The following is a 24,289-nucleotide window of genomic DNA, read 5'->3' on the forward strand; positions in this document are numbered from 1 at the left end:
AGACTCTAGCTTTAAAGGTGTAGGAGATATAATTTTATAACTGATTTTCGATAAGGTTTTTTTTATCGATGCAAAATAACGGGATGAGTTATCGATTTTTTGTGATAAACTCGATATCCGCGCTGTAATACGGACATTAAAAAAATTTTAGTCCCTAGCTCTTATATATTCTGAAATCGACGCGTTCATACATACGGACAGATGGACAGGGCCAAATCGACTCAGCTCGCCGCCCTGATCAAGAATATATAAACTTTGTGGGGTCTGTCACGCCTCCTTCTGCCTGTTACATACATTTCAGCAAAACCATTATAACCTGATTTCCCATTTTCAATGGAATCAGGGTATAAAAATCTAACAAAAATTTTAACAAATATGCCTTATTATATCAGCTATCCAAATATAGAACGGTAAAGTGGTTAGAGAGAAGTTGGCTGCAACAAAATTCATTAAAATCATCTGATCTTATTAAACGAAATTATTTAGTGGCCGACCTATTTTATATGTGCATATGTACGATTTAAACCAATACGATTACGAAATGAGTCTCAAGACAAATGCCTCACGGAAACAGAACATTGACCAACGAACACATATGAATTTTTTAATTTTGATCAATATCGAGGGACACTCTGTCTTGAAGCACTGACTCCTCAGTGTAGCCAAGATATATACGAGTATTTTCTATTTATTACTGATCGTAGATATTTATGCTGCAATAGCTAATAAAGGAGCAATTGAAAAGCAGGAGTTTTAGTTGTATTTAAAAACTTTTTATTGGAAATTAACACTGTCTATATATATTAAAATACAATTCAACAATAAATACAACACAACATATTAAAACGCAATGCAGTATAATATATAAACGAATGCAATACAATGCAGTATGCATATGTACCTTTGTATATATATGCATGGGCGCCTATGTAGAACGAGGGTCTTAAGTATCATTATAAAAATGCCTGAATATATTTATTTATTAGTATCATAATCGCTATTATAATAATTATTAGTTCGATTTCTTCTTCTTTCCTTTTATAAACCGCTGAAGTTTTTCTCTTATTTATTTTTTTTAAACTAGTCTTCGATTTAGTTTGCATTTTGACATTCACGAGCATCAGGATATAGATATAGATTTTCAAAGTTAACTAAGATAAGCTGACAAACACTCGTTTGCAATTTTATATAGTTGACAAACACTCGTTTGGTATTTTATAAAAGTAAATAACAGCTTTATCTTAATTGACTTATTTTTTATACTTCCTTACGATTTCATTTTAATTTTAATGAATTTTTAGATGCTTATTCGAAAAGTATTGTTAGAATCGTAAATTTTTGTAAATGACAATACAATAAATTATTTTTAGGATTTGCTCAACTATCGCAATATATATATGTATATGTATGTATATATTGTATATATTGAATCGCAAATTTCTGATTGATAAAGGTATAGAAACTTTAATATATATTTCGTTTTCATATTATATATATATATATATATATATATATATATATATATATATATATATATATATATATATATATATATATATATATGTATATATATATGTATATATATCTGTATATATCAAACTTTTAACAATAATTTCAGTCGGTCGTTATATATATATATATATATATATATATATATATATATATATATATATATATATATATATATATATATATATATATATATATAAATGATACTTAGACTACATTCGATATCAACTACGTTTACATTTTTGAAACTTTTTTGTATTATAATATAAAAATCATTTAATATTTTTAAATTAAGACACGAAATTTTATAGGTTTTAGATATGATTGTTGCTCTTCTAAATGATTGATGTGAAAAGTTTCACTAGCATGCCTCTAAAAAACTAAAAGAAAATATGCCATTTTGTTCATCATTACCAATCATTATAACGTATTATATATGTATAGGCTTGAATAATCTGTCTGCTTCGGCTGACCGAAGTACGGAAAATTGTTTTTTAACTTTCTTGAAATAGTTATTAACTAGCTTCTATTCCTGAAAATATAGAAGATATAACTATGTATATCTGAATAATTATGTAAATATTTTGAAGAAGCTTAACCTAATTTTTTAGACTTGCATTAGCATATTTGGAATTTCAGGTACATTAAAAATCTTATGAATTATCTAGGCAATGAACGAAAACATTTTAAACCGTCTACAAGCTAAATTGAACATAATCGAAACGTTTTGAATATTACCAAATCAAATCGAATCTTAAGAACCGCGCACACGGTAAAATATAAAAGACGATTTTTTTTATTCTGGTTGAACTTGTTTGCTCTAATTGCTTTTAACTAATGTCTTTGTTTATTAAATTTCGAGTTCTGAAATGCTATAATCTATTCTTTCTAATGCTTCATCGTTGTACTTATTCGATAAATAAAATATTTCTATCGATAAACAGAACTTCAAAAACAATTCACCAATTTGCTCAATACTGAACTCTAATTAAAATTTAGTGCAGCAGCTTATGCGTTCCAAGGGCACATCGTAAGGTTGTACAATTATTTATATAATATTTATCGATATACATAGTTACTTAAGTATATCAACCGCTTCTTCACATTTATACGCAAATAGGAGTTTTTCTTGGCACTATGAATAAAGTTTAGAAATTCTAAACATAGGCATGTGTATAACTGTTGATAGAGCATGTCGGCTTATAGCCAGCTTGAAACCGAAATTATGCAATGCTAATACATCTTCTGTGGAATCGGGGATAGACTGGTGTTTCAAAACAAGTTTCTCAGTGGACAATGCTTAAAAGCATCGCTGAGACGTTTTCTTAATTTCGCTGAAAGTACAAAAATGAAAAGAAATTAATTTTTATTGAAAAATTGTTACAAGTTCGTCAAATTGGCTACGAAAAGAAAAATAATAAATTAAAAGAATATATCACATAAGATAAAGAAAAATGTTACAAAATGAAAGAGTTTTTGTGGACAGTTTTTGATAGTTTTTTGTTCAGCCTAGAACACACAAGACACAATAATGAGAAATTGTCTCAACCTTTTTTTTTTTCATTTGCTTAAATTTTTTTTTTTTTTTTTTTTTTTTTTTTTTTTTTGCGTCCGTATTGCTTACATTAATTTTGTATTTGGGAGATACCTACCGAGCGGTGGTGCTGACTTTAAATGAGTATTAAGAGTGCAACGGAAATTAAGAGAAAAACGTTGGTACTCACGTTTTTAAAGTGGCATCTCGTTTCAAAGATTTTTAAAGACACAACTCACCTTCTACCTTTGACTTAGTGTACAACAAATATATCTGAGTGTCAGCTCAGAATGTATGGAGATGCAGATGCAGAGATGCATGGTATACGAGTATGTGCTTAATACTTAGTAGAAAACGCAGCACATTCCATTAGACAACGTTTTTAGGGATTAGGTATACTTAGCGTTTATAATAGTTAAGATAGACAATAGACAGTAGCACCTGCGTTTTTTTCAATTAAAAAAGGAACAGGAAATTATAGGGAGTAAAAGGAGGTACAGGGATAGAGAGACAGAGACAGATAAAGAAAGAGAGAGATGGGCACGAACAGATACACATATAAGGAATTTAAGGTAAATGGAGAAACATTTAGACTAACATTCATGCCAAATCAAGAAGGCTAAACGTAGACAGAGAGAGAGAGAGAGAGAGAGAGAGAATATAAGAGATATAGTGTACTTGGTTTGTTGGGACGAGAGAGAAACTCAGAGAAAACGAGTTCGAGATTATTTGCCCAGACGTACACAAAAAAAAAAAAACCCATTGTATTATTTGTGTTTTTTCTCATATAAGTATATATTATACATATATATCTTGTTTTTATTATTCATTTTTTTTTTTTTTTTTTTTTTATTATATTTTGTCTTTTCAAATGTTTAAAGTAACAATATAATTAATCAACTATTAACGATTTCTTATGTTTTTTATTAACTTTTTAATTTTTGTTTTTTTTTTCTATTTTTTTTTTTTTTGTTTTTTTTTATAGAGCTGCTTTCACATCTAATAATGACGAATGATATAATTTTCAACATTATATTGCATTTTTTGTTTGGTTTGATGTTTTCTTTTTTTTTTTTTAATACGTTTTTTTAAATTCATTTCCCTATTTAGTTACACAAATACCCAAATATTTATATATATATAAATATATATATATATATATATATATATATAGCGATATATAGATATATATACATATATGTGGGAATATATATAAATGGGTATATGTATTTAATAATATTCAATAATAATTTGGTATCTCTAAACTTTTCGATATACATATACATATATATTATATCATAACTATCTGTAATATTAAACGTCAAAACTAAAAAAAATTCATCTGAACCATTTTAAACATTTGCAACATTAATGATTTACATTAAAATCTTTCGTTATGATTAAATATAATGTTCTTCCTTTGTTGTGTATATACTTGGTATAAATTTTGTCTTTTTTTTCTTTTAATTTTTAGTAATCAATACAAGTAAACTTCAATATCATATATATGTTTTGAAAGAACGCAATAGATATATATTTCCTTTATTAGAATCTAGTTAAACATGTTGTTATATTTTGAAAGCATTTTCCATTTACTTGTAAGAGCTAAGAGGAAAGAGCATAAGAATTGGGTTCGGTAAAACTAGAAAAATTAAATTTGGACATAAATAAATAAATATATATAGTTATGCTAATTGTAGTAGTTTTTGAGTAGAGTTTAGAAGTTAAAGATATTTTAAGCAATTGGATAGTATCTTGAAGCGACTTTAAGGCAATATTATCGTTTATAATTTTATCGAGCGAGGGTCACTAGGGAATTGTTTTTTTGGGATTGACAGCGAGTAAGGTTTAGTTGTTGCCTTCGAAGTCAAAATATGTAAAACACAGTGTTAGGCAATTATAGAAAGAAAAAGGTAGTTATACTACGAAAAATTCCTGACTTTCGTCAGGATCAGAATGGGCTATTGTTGATGCCCAAAAGTGTTTAACAACACACAAGCTTCCGGTTAGTCACAAGCTTTTGTAACTCGTTTAATTTTTTGATTTCATAAATATTCACTAATTTATATATATCTCATATATTAAGTATTGAATACACTTTTTCCACTATTCGGTATTTTTGACTGTGTATGTAAGTTGAACATTTGTTTGTTTTGGTATTTCGGTCTGTTTTTGTTGAATCTGTACATATAACTTTTAACATTTACAACACCGTATATATTTCTTTGTCTATATGCATGTTACTATGTATGAGTGTGTGTAAGGGAGTGTGTGTAGGTGTATATAGATATGCACTATACTAAAGAAGGAAAAATAAAAAGAAACACAACAATTAGAGATACTGTTGAACTATTTTTTGGTTTTGTGATATAATGATTAGTTGTTTCATTTAGTATTGTACATATAAGATAACTTCTGTAGATGTTGTTGTTGTACTTGTTTTCTTGTTGTGCTGTTGTTGTTGTAGATGATGATACGGGTGGTGTACCATATATTTTAACACCGAAAGTACATATGTCTGAAAGAGACCAGCGAGTCGTTGTTGTAGATGTTGTGGTGAAGATTGTTGTTGTTTCGTGTGGTTGTTGTTGTATTTTTAGGCAGAGTAGTAGTAGTGGCGCAAGTTAAAGATTCAAAATAGTGTTTCAAATCAAAAGAAGAGAGAGAGAGAGAGAAAGAGAGAGAAAAGAGACACCAGAGAAAGAGAGAGAGAAATATAGAGAATGCAGTGTGATTAAAACATTTATTCATATGTATTTATATTCATAATATATATATATAATATATAATATATATATATATATATATATATAGATATATATATATATATATATATATATATATATATATATATATATATATATATATATATGTAAAGTATATATATGTAAAGTATATTGCATAAACTTAAAAACAAAAAGTGAAAATGCGAGCTTCGGTTGGCCGAAGCTGAAATGTCCTTTCCAAATAGTAATCTTGGATGTGTATTAATTTTTTTTAAGGTTATCTCTATAAGGCATTCTACAGGCAGATATAAAGACGAATCTAAATTCGGATTTGGAAAGGGCACATAATGAAGGGAAAATGTGATATATATACATACATATATATATATATTTATATATATATATATATATATATATATATATATATATATTGTTAGCAGACATACGAGTGTTGAATCGCTTATTAATCGATTAACAATATACTACAATTTCACATGTAATTGATATATACTTGACTCCTTTATGTGCATAGCTCAAATATGTACATTCATGCATAGCATTCTGTACCAGGGTATTGTTTTGTTATTGCGTGAAACATCGTATTATGTACAATTCAAATGTTTTTTTTTGTATATATATTTGTAGTATATATGTTTGTGGATATTGAATGGGATGTACCCAAGTACCTACCCTTGAGACCCAAATATTAGAGAGTCAGATCAGACAACAGAGTTATATGTATATAAAATATATAAGTTTATATAAATTTCCGTCTTTAATCGCTAGCATTGTCTGCATGTATTATGTAATTACGTATTAAGTATGTGGTTATATTAAGGTTTGCGCTTTAAAGCATGCATCATTTTTTAATATTTATTATTATTACTTTTTTAAAAGGGGACGTGACAAAATGGATGCTAAATGTATCACAGCATTATGCTCTCGAACTGCCTAGCGTTTTCTTAAGAACTATTGTCCTGGGCTAAATGCCTACAATATAAAGTTTTATCTAATTTTCTATTTTTTGTTTTCTGTTTATCATACAGTATGTCCTATTTGATTATTTTGTAACTTAATAAATATATATAAGTTTTAGTTAAGAAACTGAAAGTTTAAAAAATATTTAATGTATAGTTTTAATTCTAGGTATAGGAGTTGGTTTTACTTACATTTTAGAAGCTTCAATCAGTATGTTCAGTAAGTATCTCAAATAGCTTAGAATGTTCTCAGTTTGTTGTGTGTATGTATTTATCATTTGTATAGAAAAGAAACAAAATGTTACAGTTGTTAAAGGAGACTTTTAAAAAACAAAACGATCATGAGATCTTGGGTTTGGTTCATCATTCTCATTTCTTCAATCAGTTCAAAAACCAACGTTGATTTTGTAGTCCACATTTGGGAAAGTTTAATTTTAATTTCTTTGGAAGTATATATCTAAATATATCATTTATCGCCGACAGAAAAAGTTCGAGAGTGTTAAAAATGTATGCTAGATCATATCCAGTTTCCATAGAGATTCGTGTATATATAGGGATGCATGTTTATGTAATTATGTTTCATTTAAGTCCAAAAAAAGATTCTTCAGCAACGTATTTCGACGGTTCGACATGATTCAGCAACCTCTCCATTATAACTGTTTTCTGACTCTGTCTCTGTCGCACCAATCGCAGTTATGTTTTAGTTACGATAACGACTATATATCGATATCGTTTCTGTTATTTTTATCGCTATCAACTAAACAACGGTTATGTATTCTTTTTGTTTCTCTTACTTTTTTTTGTTTGTTTTTCTTTTTCTTTTTTATAGTTTTGGGGGCATTGAGTATATTACATTATCATCGAAGCAAAAGTGATTTGAATTAAAGGCGTTTACTATATATTTCATTTATACATAATTTAGTTTATGTTTTAACTACTTTTAAAATTCAATAGGATTTCACCGTCCTGTTTTTCATACATTCAAACGAATGTATATTGTTTTAGTCATTATCATTTCGGTACTTTTATTTTGTTATTAAAATTTTTGTATTATTTTGCAGTTTATATAATTTTTTCCGAGTTACTGTGTTATATATATATATATATTCAAATATTACGCAGAACGTTTTTGGAACATAATATTTATATTATTTGCATTATCAACAAATTCAAGTGTTAGAAATCAATTGTATTTTATAAATGTTTCGTTTTAACTCGTTCAGTTATTATTATTTGAATAATTTTTTATTATTATTGATATAAATATCTTTCATGATGACTGACATATCACTGCATGACACATTTTCCCTCTATTTGAGTTTTTAGCTCATTTACTTGCGTTTCTATTTGATTTTTCAGTTCTGTAAAAAGAAATTGAGTATGGAAACAGCAATAAATAAGCATACTTTGTAGAGTAGACTACAAATTTTATATGTATTTTTACTGGTATATGTATATGTATTTTGCATAGATGCGTATGTTAACTAACATAGCGCAATTTTCGTAAAGTTACGTTTTTGAGTGCAACTGATAACTGTACGGTAGCCAAATATATATGTATACATATGTATATGTAATTGTTCTAAATGAATATTGTAAAATTTGTTTGATCAAGTTATTGCTAAAAATGCGTCACTCAAAATGCAATGCAGCAGGTGAAGGCAGAGGGGTTTGGGCGGCAGTTAGAACATAAAACATAATTCTTCTGCTCGCGGCATGAAGCATTCAATGAAAATACCAAAACAAAAAATTTTTATTGAGGTCTGTAATGCAGTTCGTATACGAGTATTCATGTAACAGTAAGTACTAATATAATTAGAAAATAGAGATGTAAACAGATAGAGAGCGAGAGAAAGAGTCATAGTAAGTCGTGTATGTGCGAAGCGTGTGATAGTGAGATTTCAAATGGTGTGTAGAGTAAGAGAAATACACATACATAGACAGCATATGCACTATATATATTTTACACAGATTATGTAAAATACATATATTACATAAGGCGTAAAGGAGAAAAAGAGTAAACAATTGCAAGAGGGAAAAAGTTTAAAGGAGCGTTTAGTTAGTTTTGTTATGTTTTTGTTTTCGTTTTTGGATTGTTTTTTTTAGTACATTAGTTTAGCATAAAAAAAAAATCAGTAGAAAGTTTCCTTCGGGCTTTATAAATATATATTTGTGGTTGTTATGCGTGTTTAGTTTTCATAGATGGAAAGAGCGTTTTTTTAGGTTAGTTTTTGTTATAGTTTGAAAAGAAATCATACAAAGTTATTAGTTAGTTAGTGCACTTGGTGAGTATTTCTTAATTTATGTTGTTTAACAGAAAAAATAATTTTCTTGTAAAAGATAAGTTTAATGTAAGTATAACTAAATAAACTATCTAGCCTTAAAAATAAAAAAACCCAACTAGAAATAGGTTCATCCTAAACAATTTTCTAGACTTGTGGGTTGTTTTACTTATTTATTTATTTATTTTTATTTATTTTTTTTTTTTTTTTTTGATTTTGTGGAAATACTTGAAACATTGTAGACATTCTGACTAAGCTGTCATTGGATTGTACGGTTTCATAGTTTTAACAATATTCAGAAACAGAGCGAGAGAGAGAGAGAGAGAGTCACAGAGATAGTTAAAAGGGTAAAGAATAAGACAGGTAGAATGGATGAGTTTGAAATGCAAAAATCTTTGCAATTAGATTAAAACACACAGAAATTATAATAAGACATTTGTCGCACTTACCTTAGTCTAATATACTTTAACCCAAGAATAAAACAATCTTTTGCCAACTAAGGTCAATTATTTAATTATTTCAACCCATTTTTCGAATACAACACATATTTTCCATAGTTAGATACCGTTAAAAATAAATTAAAAACAGGAAATGAATTAATAATAAAAAAATTCTAAATAATAGTTAAATGAGATCGAATGGGGGTGCACACTTCATAGATTCTTTCAAACGTTGCTTTAAAATTATATTAATTTATAGATTTAGAGTTTAGTTGAGCAGAGTTTACATTAGCTTATATTTGATAGTAAGAAGATACGATACGATCTTACGCACAGGAAACATAGCATACAGATAGATACACACATATAGCAGTGAAAATAGTCGTGGTAGTCGTAGTAGCAGTGGATAGAGATAGTTAGGTTAAGTTGGACAGTTTCATAGGCACTTCTGTATAATGTTTTGAACAAGTAACGATACAAATATACACACAAACACACACATAGTACTACTTCTGAGTGTGGCTTTGTTGTTAAAAATTTTGTTCTTTATATATATATATATATATATATATATATATATATATATATATATATATATATATATATATATATATATATATATATATATATATATATATATATATATATATATATATATATATATATATATGACAGCTGCTTGAAAAAACGTTCAATACACTTAAAAAATAAAAAATTTAAATATGCAATGTACATAATGAAAGTGCTCATATAAATATATATGTATATAAAGAAAAAGGAGCGATACTGATAGACACTTGTTATCCGCGACATTAGGTATTTTGGCACTGCATATTGAATACAGCGAATATAGATGAAGGGCCAGTTATATACATATACTAGATACATATGAGTACGAGTACTATATACACACAAACATAAGATATTTTGTAGAGGTATGTGGCTATGGAAGGGATAATCTCTGACTTACTTGTAAAATCGTCGAGCTCCTCCTGCTCAGCCTCGGCGGCCAACTCTTCAGGGGTCTTTTTTTTCCGCATTAACGGGTTGGGCTCCTCCTGCGGCGCAGCCTCCACAATTTCTTCCTTTTTCTTGATATTGTACTGCAAGATAGGTTATATATAGATATATATATATATATATTTATATATATATATATGATCGACTATGCTTAAGAAATTAGCCTGAAACTAAAAATATAACGAACGTGTATTCAGTTATATTAACCACTGTAAATTGGATTCACTTATAAATTTTGTATTCCACTGTATACCATTATTTGCGTTTGTGCTCGCGCTTCTTCGTTGTCTGGGTCCTCTGAAATTCAATCTGACTCCGTTAGGGAGTCGCTCAAAAAAAGGACTCCCTACTAGAGTCAATTTGAACTGCAGGAGGAAACTCGTAGCGTATATGTTTGTATATATATATATATATATATATATATATATATATATATAAGATATATATATATATATAGAAAAAAGATTTTTTACCTTATCGCGTATGTCCTGTCTCATTTTCTCGCGTTCCTCTTCCATTTTGCGGTGTTTCTCCTTGCGCCGCTCCTCGGCCTCACGTATGGCCTCCTGACGCTCCCTCTCCTCCTCCTCTGCCTTTTCCTTATCGTCACCATCATCGCCGCCATCACCTCCTACCGCGCCTGCACAAAGATCAATTGAAATCCGTATTAGCCTACCGCAAGATAATCTTTACTCTATTTATGTAGACTAAAGCGTATATTTACTGTACTATAGGCACTAGTTGTCTAGACTTTCAATGCTGCTCTGTGTTCTGTCTGTTTCAATCAAAATAGGTCATGACCAATTTAGCTTGACACTTTGACACAAAATCAGAGATTACCAGCTCTACACAGTAATTGTGTGTGTGTTTTTTTTTTTTTTTTTTTTTTTAATTTAAATGTTTAAGCTTTAAAGTTTATAAATTTATAATTAATTATGAAACTCATTGTAGACAGAAAATTCTTACATTAAATTTATGAGGATTTAGTTTTTTTTTTCAAATTTCGCTTCTAAATTATATTATTTATTTATTTTCATGTATATTAGCTAAACACATTTTACTTGAATTGAGAGTCCGGACTTATTTTTTTTTGTTAAGTGTTGCCGTGCTCATCGAAGTAGGTTTGAGACTGATGTCTACGGCTTATCTGGGCTATATAGAAAATAAGATTAGTTGGCCGGTAGCATTGAATGCGGCATGACGTGCCACAAAAATAGAAAACTGTCGCGGAAGAAGAAGAAGAATTGCTAGCAATTTCCGGTAATTTGTATGCACTGCAACCTTTCAATCTCCTAGCCTCTAATCGTCTAAGGTCAGTTACAGTGCGAGCCAAGTTTACAGTTGGCAAAAGCATTCCAAATTTATAGCTCGTGGCAAGCAGATCGCTGAAATGTTGGTGCCATTGTTTTGCGTGTTATGGTTAGTTGGCGCTTGCCACAGCATATCGATTGTGGAACAGGATGTTTTGCGCTTTGGCCAAGAGCTCGAACAGCTGCTGAACACAACATATTCGCCTTGCCAAGACTTCTTTGGCTATGTATGCGGACGCACCGCGAATCAGACACTGCGCCTTCAACAGGAACAGCTGCGCTTTCAGCAGCTACTGCGCTTTAACAATCCCGATAAACTTCTGGCCATGGAGCAAAAGCTGCTCAACTTTTACAAATCGTGCCAGAGCGGTCGCAGCCTGGACTCGCTCAAATCCACGCAGCTGTACAAGAGCAGCGGTGGCTGGCCTGCACTTGAATCCAGCAGCATTAATCAAACTGGACTCGGTTGGTTGGGACTGCTCAGCCAGTTCCATGAGATGGGAGCCCCGTATTTCTTCGTGACTCGCATCAGCATGCAGTCGAACAAACGGCTGGTCACATTGCAGCCAGATGTCACCAGGCGCCACACGTTGCGAAAGTTTGAGCAGCGTGTGGGCGAGCTGCTCCAGAGCTTTGGTGTCGAGCAGAGTCGGGCCCATATCGTATCGCTGGAGGTGCTCAGCCTGGAGCGCAATCGCCGCGATATCGTTAAGACGGAGCGTATTGATGATCAGGTGCAGTTCAGCTATGCGAATTTCAAGCGAAGCTCGTTCGGCAACTTCTCGATGTCTCGCCTTGATTGGGATGCCTATTTTCGCAACCTGCTCGGTGGCAAGATGTTGAAGCCCACAGACGCAATTGTTGTTAGGCAGTTGCCCCGCCTTGTAGACTATATTCAGCTATTGCAGAATACGAGCATGCATCGACTGCTTAATTGGATTTGGATTGATTATTTGATAGGTACGTATACCTAATGTCTTAATATATAGTGCAATGCTAGTCTTAAAAGAGTTAAATTCTTTACTGAAATTTTGCTAGTTGCCAACTGTAAGCTGTAGCTTTCTTAAATTCAACTCAATTTTTTACTTATACTAATATTTTGTTGTTGTAGACATTGTAGCCGCCGACTGTCAGCAGTTGGCCGACATCTATGCCGGCGATGTCTATGCGCATCTGCTGCAGCGCTTGAGCACGGATCGAGTACAATTGACACAGATGTATGCGAGCATTGGAAGAGCCTACAAGGCGCAGTTGGTTGGCAGTGTATGGATAGACGAGATCTCCGAGCAGTCGTCAAAGCGGTTTCTGAGCCAGGTGATGCACATAATGCTCAATGGAGATGAGTACTTAGATGCTGCCTACCAGGACCTACAGCTGGGTCGTCGAAACTTCTATAGGAATATGGAGAAGCTGCGGCGCTTCCAACACAAGCGACCGCCACCTTCACCAGCTGCGTTGCAGCTCCGCCAATATGCGCGAGGCTTTGAGACCATCTATGGATTGTTGCCAAAACAGCAACACCAGAACTTGACAGCGCCGCTTGGCTATGTGCTGCTTGCGGAACGCTTTGCGCGTCATCTGGTGGCTGCCGGGAGTAGCAGTCGCACACCCGGCGCCTGGCGCAGCATGGACTCAGATCGCCAGTTCGCCCAGTTTGTGAACTGCAGCAAGACGGCGACCAACACAAATGCCCACGAACTGTTACTGAATACGCTGGCTCAGCGCCTGGCCGGCAGCAGCTACAGAGAGTGGTTGGGTCAGCAGCCTACAGCGAACAGAGTGAATGTGCTGCTGGCTGCCGGTAAACCGCAGTTATCGCTGCAGCGCCTGTACTTCATTGGCAATCTGCTCATGGAGTGCCCAGAAGGACAGCAGGAGCATAAACGTCTGCTGCAGCACACGCTCTTGCGTAACACTGCCGAATTTAGCGAGGCGTTCAACTGTCGCTTCGGCGATGCACTTTATGTGCAGCCGCAGCGTTGCCACCTCGCTGAAAATCTTGAGCTCAGCGTTGGTGCATAACAAAAATGAATCGAAACAGATAAATGTGAGTGTATCAACCTTGAACTTTGTTTTTTTTTCCTGTGACAGGAAATCAATAAACTGCAAGCACATGGGGTTGTTGGGGATTAAGTCAATTGATTTTTGCTTTGTTCGCTTCTTGTTTTTGTGGTAAAGAGCACATGTGTGCTTGCATTTAAATTGTTTGAATGTATATCTATGTAAAACAAAGTTAATTTTTATGACTTACATTTAGCAGAGTACAGTTGTGTTAGTATAAACAGCGAAACACACACAGAGAGCGAGAGTGAGAAAGAGTTAGTTAGATAGATAGTGAGAGCGAGAGAGAAAGAGAGAGAGCGAAGAGTTAAAATGAATTTAAAGTGCACACAACAGTAAATTCTCTTTTAGATTTATGATTTTTGTTATTGGTTTAACTGTTGTTTCCATACCAATGAAATTCATGATTTCGTGACGCTTTTAGGCCAATGCTATCTCTCCGTGCTGCTGGCTTTTGTATAAAACAAGCGACTACGTCAAATGCAGGCACTGCTGTCCCTGCCGTTGTGGTTACGACTGGCCAGTTAGTAGCGTAGCCGCATCGCCGCTTCGCACTGAGAATGGCCAGGCCCCAGTCGTCCGCTGCAACTGTGACACACTGACGCTGCGCTTTCGTCTTCGTGTTCGCCGTCGTTTTGTTCGGTTTCGTGCCCAATCGTATTTGGCATCGTTTGCTGTGGTCCGTGTGTCCGTTTCCATGTCTATCAAATCGATTTGCACACACAGCGGCATAGAAAACGAACTGCGTACCCGGCCACGAGCGCACACGAACTGAATGCACAAAAATTTAACTTGACTGTTGCCGACTTTTGAGCGGCGACGCACTCGGTTACGTCAGCAGCGTGGCTACGTGAGTGAACTTTATTCGCAGAAGTGCAAAGATGGAGTAGGAGTCAATCCAGCAGTTGCTGGGCTTTTTATGCCAAAACGCCACTGTCGCTGTCGCAGTCGCTGCCGCAGTCGAAGTCGCTGTCGCAGCGCTGGACCATATCGTATTTGACCCAAGTGCTTGGGGTTGACTCTGTTAACTGTTAACTTGTGCAGCGCCTGCGCAGGTTCAGCTTTGATTGTGGTTGAGACATTACCTCTGGTAACAGAAGCAGCAGCAGAATCTATCTTCGCAGTCTCGCTCTAATTATTGTTGTCGCACTCGGGCAGCGCTGCCGACGTTAACGGCACTATTTGCACAGCCTCCAATGTGCCGGCGCAAACGCAATAGAAAATTCCCACGCGTTGCTCTTGAGCGTTTTTCCTAGCTACTATAGGGGGTTAGCTGCTAGCTGTTGACCACATTTTTCTACTGCTGCGTTGACAGCGCTGCCGCAGCCGGTACATGCCTCTGCTGATGCTGCTGCTAAAAGCAACGCACATTAAATTGAATTTATAGTCATCAATTTGCTGAATAGCTTCGTGTATTAACTTTTTCTTATTTTGATTGTAGGGTATTCGCATTGAGTTGGACGCCCATTTATTGTTTTCTTAAATCAGTTCAATGTATTTTATAATAAAAACTGATTGACCCCGCTCAAGCAAAATGATGTCAAATTGTTTTGAGCTAAGCAATCCATATACGCCGAATCAACCCTTAGTCCAATTTCACCCTAACTCCATCCAACCTCTCTACGTTTGTTGCGCTTTTATGAGACTTTTGTAATTTGCTTTATGAACTTTATAAACTTCCTTTTATGCCATTTGACGCTTTCAGTTATTCTCCAGCACCTCCTACTGCCACTTTACGTCTCTCTTTTATTTGTGCCTGTAATTGACGCTTAGGAGCACCTCTACATATATATGTATGTATATACCACTATATATATGTACTGTACGCAAAATATGAATCGACTCCCCAAAGAAATAGCACATATATACATATATTCCTGCAATTTAATAGCTATATTCAGATTGAGGAATACATTCAGATTAAATATATCAAATACAATTGAGAGAACAATTTATTGAAATCCTAAACCCTTAAACAAGCTTATTTTTTAAATAAAAATCTAAATGAAGCTTTGGAATTTTAAATCAAATAAGCTTCTTAAACTTGGAAATTCGCTCACAATGTTGGCTTAACAAAGTTTATTTTCCATTTAAGCTTCAAAACTCATTCATATTTTCTTTGAGTGTCTTTTATGTATGCGCGCTCTCCTCTCTCACTTTCTTTCTCTTATGTTTGAAGTTGTTCGCAACTCGTCGCAACTCAATTAAAAACTAATCAAGCCTATTGTAATATAATTATCGTGACAGCCTAATTAACAGTGCTTGTGCATGTAGCTGCAATCTTCTCTTGGTCAGCCGGCTTTTCTTCATTTTCGTCAGCTTCTCTTCTTCATACATATATATAGATGGTCCAGGCCGATGGCCATTGGTTTGTCCATTACAAAATAAACGAAATAAACAAAATAACCAATATATGTAAAACCGACCCCTCGGAAGTCCTCAATGGCGTGCAAAATTTGCTTGACAGCTCCACCCACATTTTTGTTGTTGTTGTAAGAAATCAATTTACATCTAACACTGGGTATACAAATTGGTTGTTCTTGGCAACAATTTTTTCTTTTTTATTGTTTCTTTTTTCCTGCGTGTCCTAGCCGTAATGAGGGTACTTAATACCTAGCCCTGCGGCCAAGCTCTCTCGTTTTATACATTCCCGCTTTCTCTCTCTCTTTCCATATATATATATATATATATATATTATCATCCCTTTTTTGATTCCGCCTAAGTGTTGGGGTCCCAGTCATAAGTCTGATATACGATCCAAAGACCGGATAAATAAGACACTCGCTGCGTTTTATTGCTTCGAATGCTATTTTGAATACTAACACGTCAGGCGTCAGGAAGGGAGTTGATAGGTGGCTGAATGGGACAGTGGGGGTGCCCCCTTGGAATTGTCTTAGGCTTTGCTGAGGCATCTGTATATGGATGAGTGGATAAGGATGACTGCGAGCTGGTGACATTTATGCGACTTACTACGCGCATGCTGGGGGAATACTACATTAGAGTTCCATTTCCATTCTTATTGGCAGCACACATACGCAGTTCCATATCCACACAAATGAGAAGTAAGTGCTAAGAGAAACCTAAAGGAAGCGCAAGCCATTTGTGCGAGTGTCTCACACACCCATCTCTCCACTACACACTCTCCATCCTCTCTTCGTCTTCCACTTCGTCTCTTTATTAGTGTGTGTGTGTAATTTTTTCTGTTCTTTTTTTATTGCAAGGAGTTGCTGAAAAGGCACGAACGTCAAATTATTTTCTTTCTTAATCCGGTTCAAGACCGCCGAGCTTTGTTGCCCTCTGCCACCACACACGCTTCTATCGGGCTTTGCATCCGCATCTGGGTCAGAACTGGAGAAGACGGCGGCATTTACAAATGACAGGAAGTGGGTGTCTCGCAATGCTGTAACTTTTCTAAGATGCTGGCTTAAGCAGCTGAAACGTTGCCCCCCACTACGGCCCAGCTCAACGTTGCCACAGTCCTAAGTCGCTGGTTCCCCTAGAGCAAATGATTTCATTGTCATAGTCACTAATAGCAACTACCATATTCCCGACGTAATTATATTTTAACAGCCTCAAAGAGTCCTGGATATTTACTTATGGCCACACACCCATTTGCACACACTCGTACACACACCCCCTTCACAATTTGGCCATGTACCTTTAAGTTATACAGATGTATATTTTGGCTTTAATTGTACACTTCACGAAATGATATCGAATGAATTCAAAAATGAATCATTTTTCGTGAATTTGTATAGGCAATGAATTTGTAATGACCATGGTAATGAAAAAGCCGGTTATTGAACTTATTAGTAATCGTAGGAGGAACAGTATTTAAACAAGCCATTTATTTAATAACTTTGTAAGCTGAATGAAAAATGATTTTAGGTTCTCTATTTCGTTGAGTGTATTTTCGGCTCGGGCCCTAGTATCCCTTTGAGCAGATGCTGTATCTTTGAGCTGTGTCGCTGTGGCCATATGCGTGTGCATAAGTAAGTCGAAAAGTGGGCGTGTGCAAGTGTTATAATGTTGTCCTGTACTTGTGGCAAAGAGTGTCTCGTTCTTTTCTGTGTGGGCCCCGTTTGGCCAAGCCTTGGCTTATGGCTCTTCATAATGACGCAAGTAAATCTCATTGCCATTTCGCTGGCTGTACACTCAATTCTTTTCTCAGTTCTTGAGCTATAGCAATTAGTTGTTAGCCAACAGCACTTGCACACACTCATACATCCACGCACGCACACACACACACTAGCACACCCACTCACACCTCTAGCCTCTTGCGCAACCAGCGTTGTCTCTGCTGGGAATGTGCCTTCCATGTCGGTAAATGTTGGAAATTTGACAAAAATGTGGCCGCGTCTACAGCTCTGACAGCTGATAAACTGCATGCAAATATTCTTCGCAGTACAGATATTTAAAGAATTTTTAATATGCAGCATTTATGTGAGAGCTGCGAGCTTTACCCCGCTCTTTAACCACTCGCCTCGCCCATTAAATGCGTCATTTAGCACTTAGTTTTCTGGTCTTTTGCGCCCACAGAATTAGTTATGCTGCGCGCCTGCCAGAATGTGCTGGTATGTCGGCTCCAGGCTCATTTTATTCGATGACTGAGCTTGAGCGAATCAAATTGACAGCTGTTTAGAGGATTTCGAATCTGTCGTCTTTAGAATTAAATTTTCTTTATTGGGAAGCAAACTAAATTAATTGCTTAAAAGACGGAAATCAGATTATTTATTTCATTGTAGTCAACAACATACGTCTGAAATCACCATAAGTCTAATTCTAATTCTCTTAATATATTGAAAGGATCTCAAATGGTTCAAATAAAGTTATACTTTTCCGCCTTTTGACATTTGTTACCAATTGGAGCATAGAAATCAATTGATCTGTTTAAATAATGAATAGATTGGAAAGAAAATTGAAGATCCGCACCGTAATATCAGGTGGAGTTAAGTTCCAATTTTCCTTTGTGCTCGTCACAAATGTGTCAGACAAATTGAGAAAAACGAGCGACATTTGCATTTGGACGCTAAGTATATCAATTGCAAACGTTGTGGACAGCTGCAGCTATCTGTGTCCGTGTCTGTATCAGTATCTGCATGTGTATCTGTATCTTTAGCCGGAGCTATAGCTGTCATGTAGGTGGTGTTGTCTTGCTTGTTTGTGGCATGTGTCGCATGTGCCAAAATGTTTACTCGTCAAAATACGAATTGAAAATGGCAACCTGGAAGGTCATATCCTACATCTATTGAAAATAGGTTAATCAATATTTTATTTTTTATAAAATGGACGAGGTATATTATGCCTTACAAATATTTCTCTATTATACGTAGTTTACATGAGCTAATGACATTAAGTTCTCAAAGGGTATAGTATAGAGAGATTTTAAGTACTTATCTTTTAAGTACTTAATTTTCGGTCACTTCCGTCAAGAACATGTTTGGTTATGTTTGGTTTTATTGTGTTATTGACAGGATTGGCTAAATCAAGTGCAGGGCCACAGTAGTATAGAGTTAACAAAATATAGATATGGATAAGGGTATAGACAGAGATAGAGATATCTGTGTATATAGATAATATATATGGTCATAGATATAGATACAGATATGGATATAGATATATATAGATATACATAAAGAGAGCGTATAAAGATAGTTCAGATAGCTCTGTGTTATATACATAGCGTTAATAATTACTTATACTTTACCTCATTGTAAATACGTTGTATAATAGTTGTAGAAATTGTTGTTGTTGTAGTTAAGAGTGGTTTTATAGTAGTAGTAGAAAATAGATGATGTAAGTTGTTTTATTGTAGTTAGTATGGTTCCATATATGGTTGTAAGTACAGAGTAGAGTACGAGAGGTTGTTGTAGTTTTCATTTTTGTTGTTGTTGTTTTAGTAATAGAAATTAGTAGTAGTTAGAGAAGAAGTAGAAGTAGTAGTAGATATAGAAGCAATAGGTAACCAAAGATAATAAAATAGATAACATTTTAAAATACGAAAAATAGTTCGATGCAAAATCAATATTCATATAGTTAGTATTTACTTTTTTTTTGTCTTGACTTAGAAGAAACAAAAACTTCGAATGCAATGCTAACTATGCAAATTCTTATACGTTTTTCTCAATTTTGGTAATCATATATAGTTAGTATAAAGTACAAATGCTGGACAACTAAAAAATGTTCAGGTATTTTTGGTGGGCTAATTACAAAATTAACCAAAAATTGATAATTTTCGTTGTAAATTATTTGCCTTTTTAGTTCAAAAAGTTCATCGGACCAAAGTTTTGTTATGCATAGTTATTGGTACTAACGAAAGCTGTTTTTTCTTGTGCAAACTTTTATTCGATTTGTATTTTAGAAAGAGAGAGAGAGAGCGGGAGTTAGGTTCGTGCGCCAAGTTAAATAACTAAATTATTTATTTTATTCAATTAAAAACTATGGAAATTTAGCCTAATAAATCGAGTAGAAACCGTTCTCTATAATCAAAATACCCATATATGTATATATGTATATATTAGGAGTTTTATAGAGTACGATTGTATATGATAATAAATTCAGATTTTATGTGGGATCTAATTTGAAATTTCGCAAAATTCGAATCCAAAATGCGTGTAATTCATACAAAACTTTGATTGGGAAATATAAAGAAACGAGATTATACTTTATTTATATATATAAATATATAAATAAATAAATGTAAATATAAATATATATATATATATATATATATATATATATATATATATATATATATATATATATATATATATATATATATATATATATATATAGTAGTGTTATATATAGGTATTATTTCTTGACAAATTACCGCCTGCAGCATCTGTTCAGCGTGTGGGGTCGAGGAGAGTAAAGGGTAAATATTCATTAATACGCCTGCCTGTTTGTTGTCTTTTTAAATTTAGTATTGTATTGCAATAGATATAGTCACTAGATGGCTACATTTCTAATGATATGAGGCATTAAGCAAGTCATGAGAGTATGAGATTATAGTGAATAGCTTGGCAAAATATGTATATATCAAAAAAAGAGGGAGAAAGAGCGAGGGGGTTGGAGAAGTATAATAGTTGAATAAGTTAAAAATTATAGTTGATAGAAAATAGTAGTAGTTAGTAAATAGTTTTGCTTGTGTAATTGTGAGATATTAAATGAGTATTATTATATTGAAGTTTGTTTCATTGCCGTTGAGTTTGAAAAATTAACTGCCAATCCGCGATATACGTATATATAGATAAAAATTAACTATTGAAAAAGGTGTATTGAGTTGTGTTTGCAACTTAAGAAAATGAGTAAAGTTAGAGATCTTAGAAAATATCTGTTAGTCAGCAAAATATGCGTAGCTTTATTTATATTACTTATTTTACTTATGTATGGCTGATCTAACGTTGAGAGCTTAAGTACTAATCGCTTCTGGATCTATTTAAGATTGAGAAGGGGGAATTCGTGTGAGATAAGGTTGAAAATCAAATATTTGTGTTCGTAGTGTTAAAAAATAGGCGTTTATTGCGAAGCTTAGTATTGATACTGAAGACTATTTTTTTAGAAAGTCAGCCTAGAGAAATATTCGATACTGAAAGTATTAAATTTCCGGCATCGTCTTACAATACGGATCATGACGAGGCGTGAAATTCATGTTAATATCAGAGAAAACAAAATAAATAAAAGCATGTAAAAAAAAAAAAAAAATTAAATGAAATGAAAGAGCCTTATCAGAAGAAGGCAGGAAGAGATTGTAATAGAAAAAATTGAATTGTGTTTTTTCTTTATATTTCGTATAAAGGCGTTGGCAGCTGTGTTCATTCTTGCCGGCCGTGGAGGCGTGGAAAGTAGGGCGTTTGGGTATTGTTGTATGTTTTTTGTGTGAAGTGCATGGAAATTTCTAAGGATTGCTGTGCACTTGGGTATCGTTTTGAAGGTGGTTGTGGGTTTGGCTGTTTGTGAGTGTGTGTTTTTTTTCGAGTTTTGTATTTTATATCTTCCTGTTACTGGTGTTTGTCAAGCTCTTGTGTTTAGTATGTGTTTTACAATGAGGTAAAGTTCGGCCGTGAATAGGTGCAGAGGGAGGAGTGTACAAATATGTACATTTTATTTCATCTTTAAGTTAGTTGTGGGCGGTGTTCATGATTTGTGTGTGCGCTTAAGCTTAAATAGATTTGTATATAATATAATACGTAGTTATCAATTGACTTGTTAATGAAAACTGCGAGCCAAAAATTATTTCTGATGAAAGTGTGTGTGTTAGTAATTAGAGTAGTTTACCGAAATCAAAGAAATAAACTCAAAGGTGGGTATTCTTGAAGTGCAACGCTATGCTTAGGAGTAATAATATTTGTTTGATCTTAACTTCAATTTTGAACGAATCCATGACGCAAAATGATCAAATCGATAAATATAGTCTAATGGTTTTTTATTTTTAATCATGCTTTAAGGCCAATTAATAACAATTTTCTGTTTCCTCATTCAAAACTGAAAGTCAGGCTCAAATCATAATCGAAATATGTGCCGCATATATATATTTATATATATATATAATAATGTTCGATATGGTATTGATATTCACTTATTTATATATATGCTTATTTTCATGTATGCAACTTACGCGCAGAGTACGAGCTCGACTAACTTGCACAAACAAAACGCTTACCTGCAAGAGAAGAGGAATTAAATTTGATTACAATACAGTATGGCTACTTGTTCTTGGATTACATTGTGCTCCATATATCATGGAGTTATTAGCTATCTACACGTTTGATACATTTATTACGCTTATTTCCTCCCAACTGGATAAATCCATATATATTATCCTCGCATAAGACAGGCAATAGTAATAAAGACTAACACGACAGCAACTCAAATAAATTCAACGACAATGGAAACGCATTAGCTGTCCATGCTCTGAAAGCACACACACATACACCCACACCCTCTGTTATTGCTTTTGTCTAACAGGGAGGAAAATGTTTTACAGATTGAAAACTGTAAAGCTGAATTTCGAAACAATGTTCCATTGCAGGAAAACATTCAGTTTCAGCTATTGGCCGGACGTTGCAAAAAATATTTTATGATTTGCTCCTTACTTTTATTATGCCCAATTGAAAGTGTGTTAAGAAATATATGACATTTTAGAGGTCATAAAACCTTATCGATTCCAAATCAGTCAAGTTCTGTCCTTCAAAAGCAGTATACTAGATACTCTATACAAAACGAAATTGAATTGAGGCTGGGCTTATCTTGTTTTTCAGCAAGTGTTGCACCTAATTGAGAGTTTATAAAAACTGCTAAGCTTCTTATCTCGACACCAATAAATTAAGATTGATATAATCTTATATTATAATATAGAGCAAACTCTATGCTGCGTACAGGATATCTTGTAGTCAGTCAACCATTGCTTATACAATTTTTATATAATTTCTTTCCCAATTGGAGCAACCGTAAGTGGCTGGCGACAAAAAAGGAGGATACAGAGAATCTGAAGTTTTGTGGCTGGGTATACAAATATATACATATATATATATGGCACTTCGATTTGATTTCTCAATTTTTATGGTCATGCTAATAGCATTTTCATGTTTTTCGACCAGTCAATCAATGCCGACTTGCAGAGCCGCAGTCGACAGCTGAGCAGTGCGAAGAGGCAAGTGGCGTGTGGCATGTGGCAAGTGCCTGTGGCAGGTGGGTGGACAAGTGGGTTGGCTAATGATTGAGCGCGTTCATTCTCACTCTATCTATCTAACTAGACGTCTATGCTCTGCATGCTCCCATTCTTTGTAAGTGGTATTATGGCTGGGCCAAGTCATTGCCAGAGCTCTGTAAATTTAGCATCAATCTACGCAATTAACTGTATCAATTTGTTAGAACCACTTGGCGACGCATTCGTGCAGAATTTCTGCGCTTGATAAGAGGAAACCATTCGATCCGGGGGCCCGTCCCACTTCGGGTCGCAAATGGAAATGGGGTTGGGACGCGGCATAACCACTCGGCCTTTCGGGCAGTAGCACCAGACGCTAGCGAATTGTGAGAGCCTGCTTCATACCTAAAGCGACACAAATACAGACGCCTAGATACACAGATACACATTATATAGTGGCTATGTAAATGCTTGCCACATGCCATATGCTGCATTGTGGTATGTCGCATGCTTTCAGTTGATAAGCGTTTTAAATAAAATATTCTAGCGCCGCGTTTTTGAAAGCATTCAATGATTTTCCAAGCGATTGCGCAGCCAATGATTAAACAAAAGCAGCAACAACAGTTGAAAGGGTTAAGACGAAGAGACGCCGGAGGTGCGGGTATGGTAGCTAAAAGCGTTAGCCACTTTCATGTGTGGCATGTTACTTGTACTTGCCTCCATCTGCTGCGATGTGCAGTAGCTTGAAAATGAATTATGTATGTTTATCGATCGGGTATGC

At 34.1% G+C, this 24,289-nt stretch overlaps 2 protein-coding genes across 14 annotated transcripts in view; one reads left to right on the forward strand and one right to left on the reverse strand.

Annotated features, from left to right (window-relative positions):
- Window positions 1-751: 751 nt before the first annotated feature.
- Window positions 752-24,289, reverse strand: part of cpx (synaptic transmission protein complexin) — a 30,314-nt gene continuing 6,776 nt past the window's right edge. For 5 of the 12 annotated variants that reach the window (XM_089476293.1, XM_089476289.1, XM_089476292.1 and 2 more), the window contains 4 exons: window positions 20,692-20,703; window positions 10,962-11,119; window positions 10,439-10,571; window positions 7,522-8,107 (listed from right to left, as the gene is read on the reverse strand). In XM_089476293.1, coding sequence (XP_089332419.1) covers window positions 8,034-8,107; window positions 10,439-10,571; window positions 10,962-11,119; window positions 20,692-20,703 — 377 coding nt within the window. In that variant the 3' untranslated portion in view covers window positions 7,522-8,033. Of the gene's footprint in view, window positions 2,844-7,521; window positions 8,108-10,438; window positions 10,572-10,961; window positions 11,129-14,251; window positions 14,736-19,566; window positions 19,927-20,691; window positions 20,704-24,289 lie in introns of those variants that run through there. The other 7 variants (XM_089476296.1, XM_089476300.1, XM_089476298.1 and 4 more) reach the window with 7 other exon arrangements.
- On the forward strand, window positions 11,369-13,936 carry Nepl11 (Neprilysin-like 11). 2 transcript variants are annotated; one of them, XM_089476284.1, is made up of 3 exons: window positions 11,369-11,748; window positions 11,806-12,758; window positions 12,910-13,936. In XM_089476284.1, exons 2-3 carry the CDS (start codon window positions 11,879-11,881, stop codon window positions 13,818-13,820), a joined length of 1,791 nt encoding a protein of 596 aa, XP_089332410.1. In that variant the 5' UTR covers window positions 11,369-11,748; window positions 11,806-11,878; the 3' UTR covers window positions 13,821-13,936. The 2 variants fall into 2 exon arrangements, with proteins under 2 accessions (XP_089332410.1, XP_017869397.1); XM_018013908.2 differs by having other exon boundaries at window positions 11,812-12,758.

Source organism: Drosophila arizonae, chromosome 2 (assembly GCF_054131065.1).
Source record: "Drosophila arizonae isolate 15081-1271.41 chromosome 2, UAZ_ARI_1.0, whole genome shotgun sequence".
Taxonomy (NCBI): domain Eukaryota; kingdom Metazoa; phylum Arthropoda; class Insecta; order Diptera; family Drosophilidae; genus Drosophila; species Drosophila arizonae.

Coding starts and splice junctions, on each gene's coding strand:
- Nepl11 (XM_089476284.1), top strand. CDS start 11,879: ATGTTGGTGCCATTGTTTTGCGTGTTATGGTTAGTTGGCGCTTGCCAC. Junction 12,759..12,909: donor TTGGATTGATTATTTGATAG/GTACGTATACCT, acceptor TTGTTGTTGTAG/ACATTGTAGCCGCCGACTGT.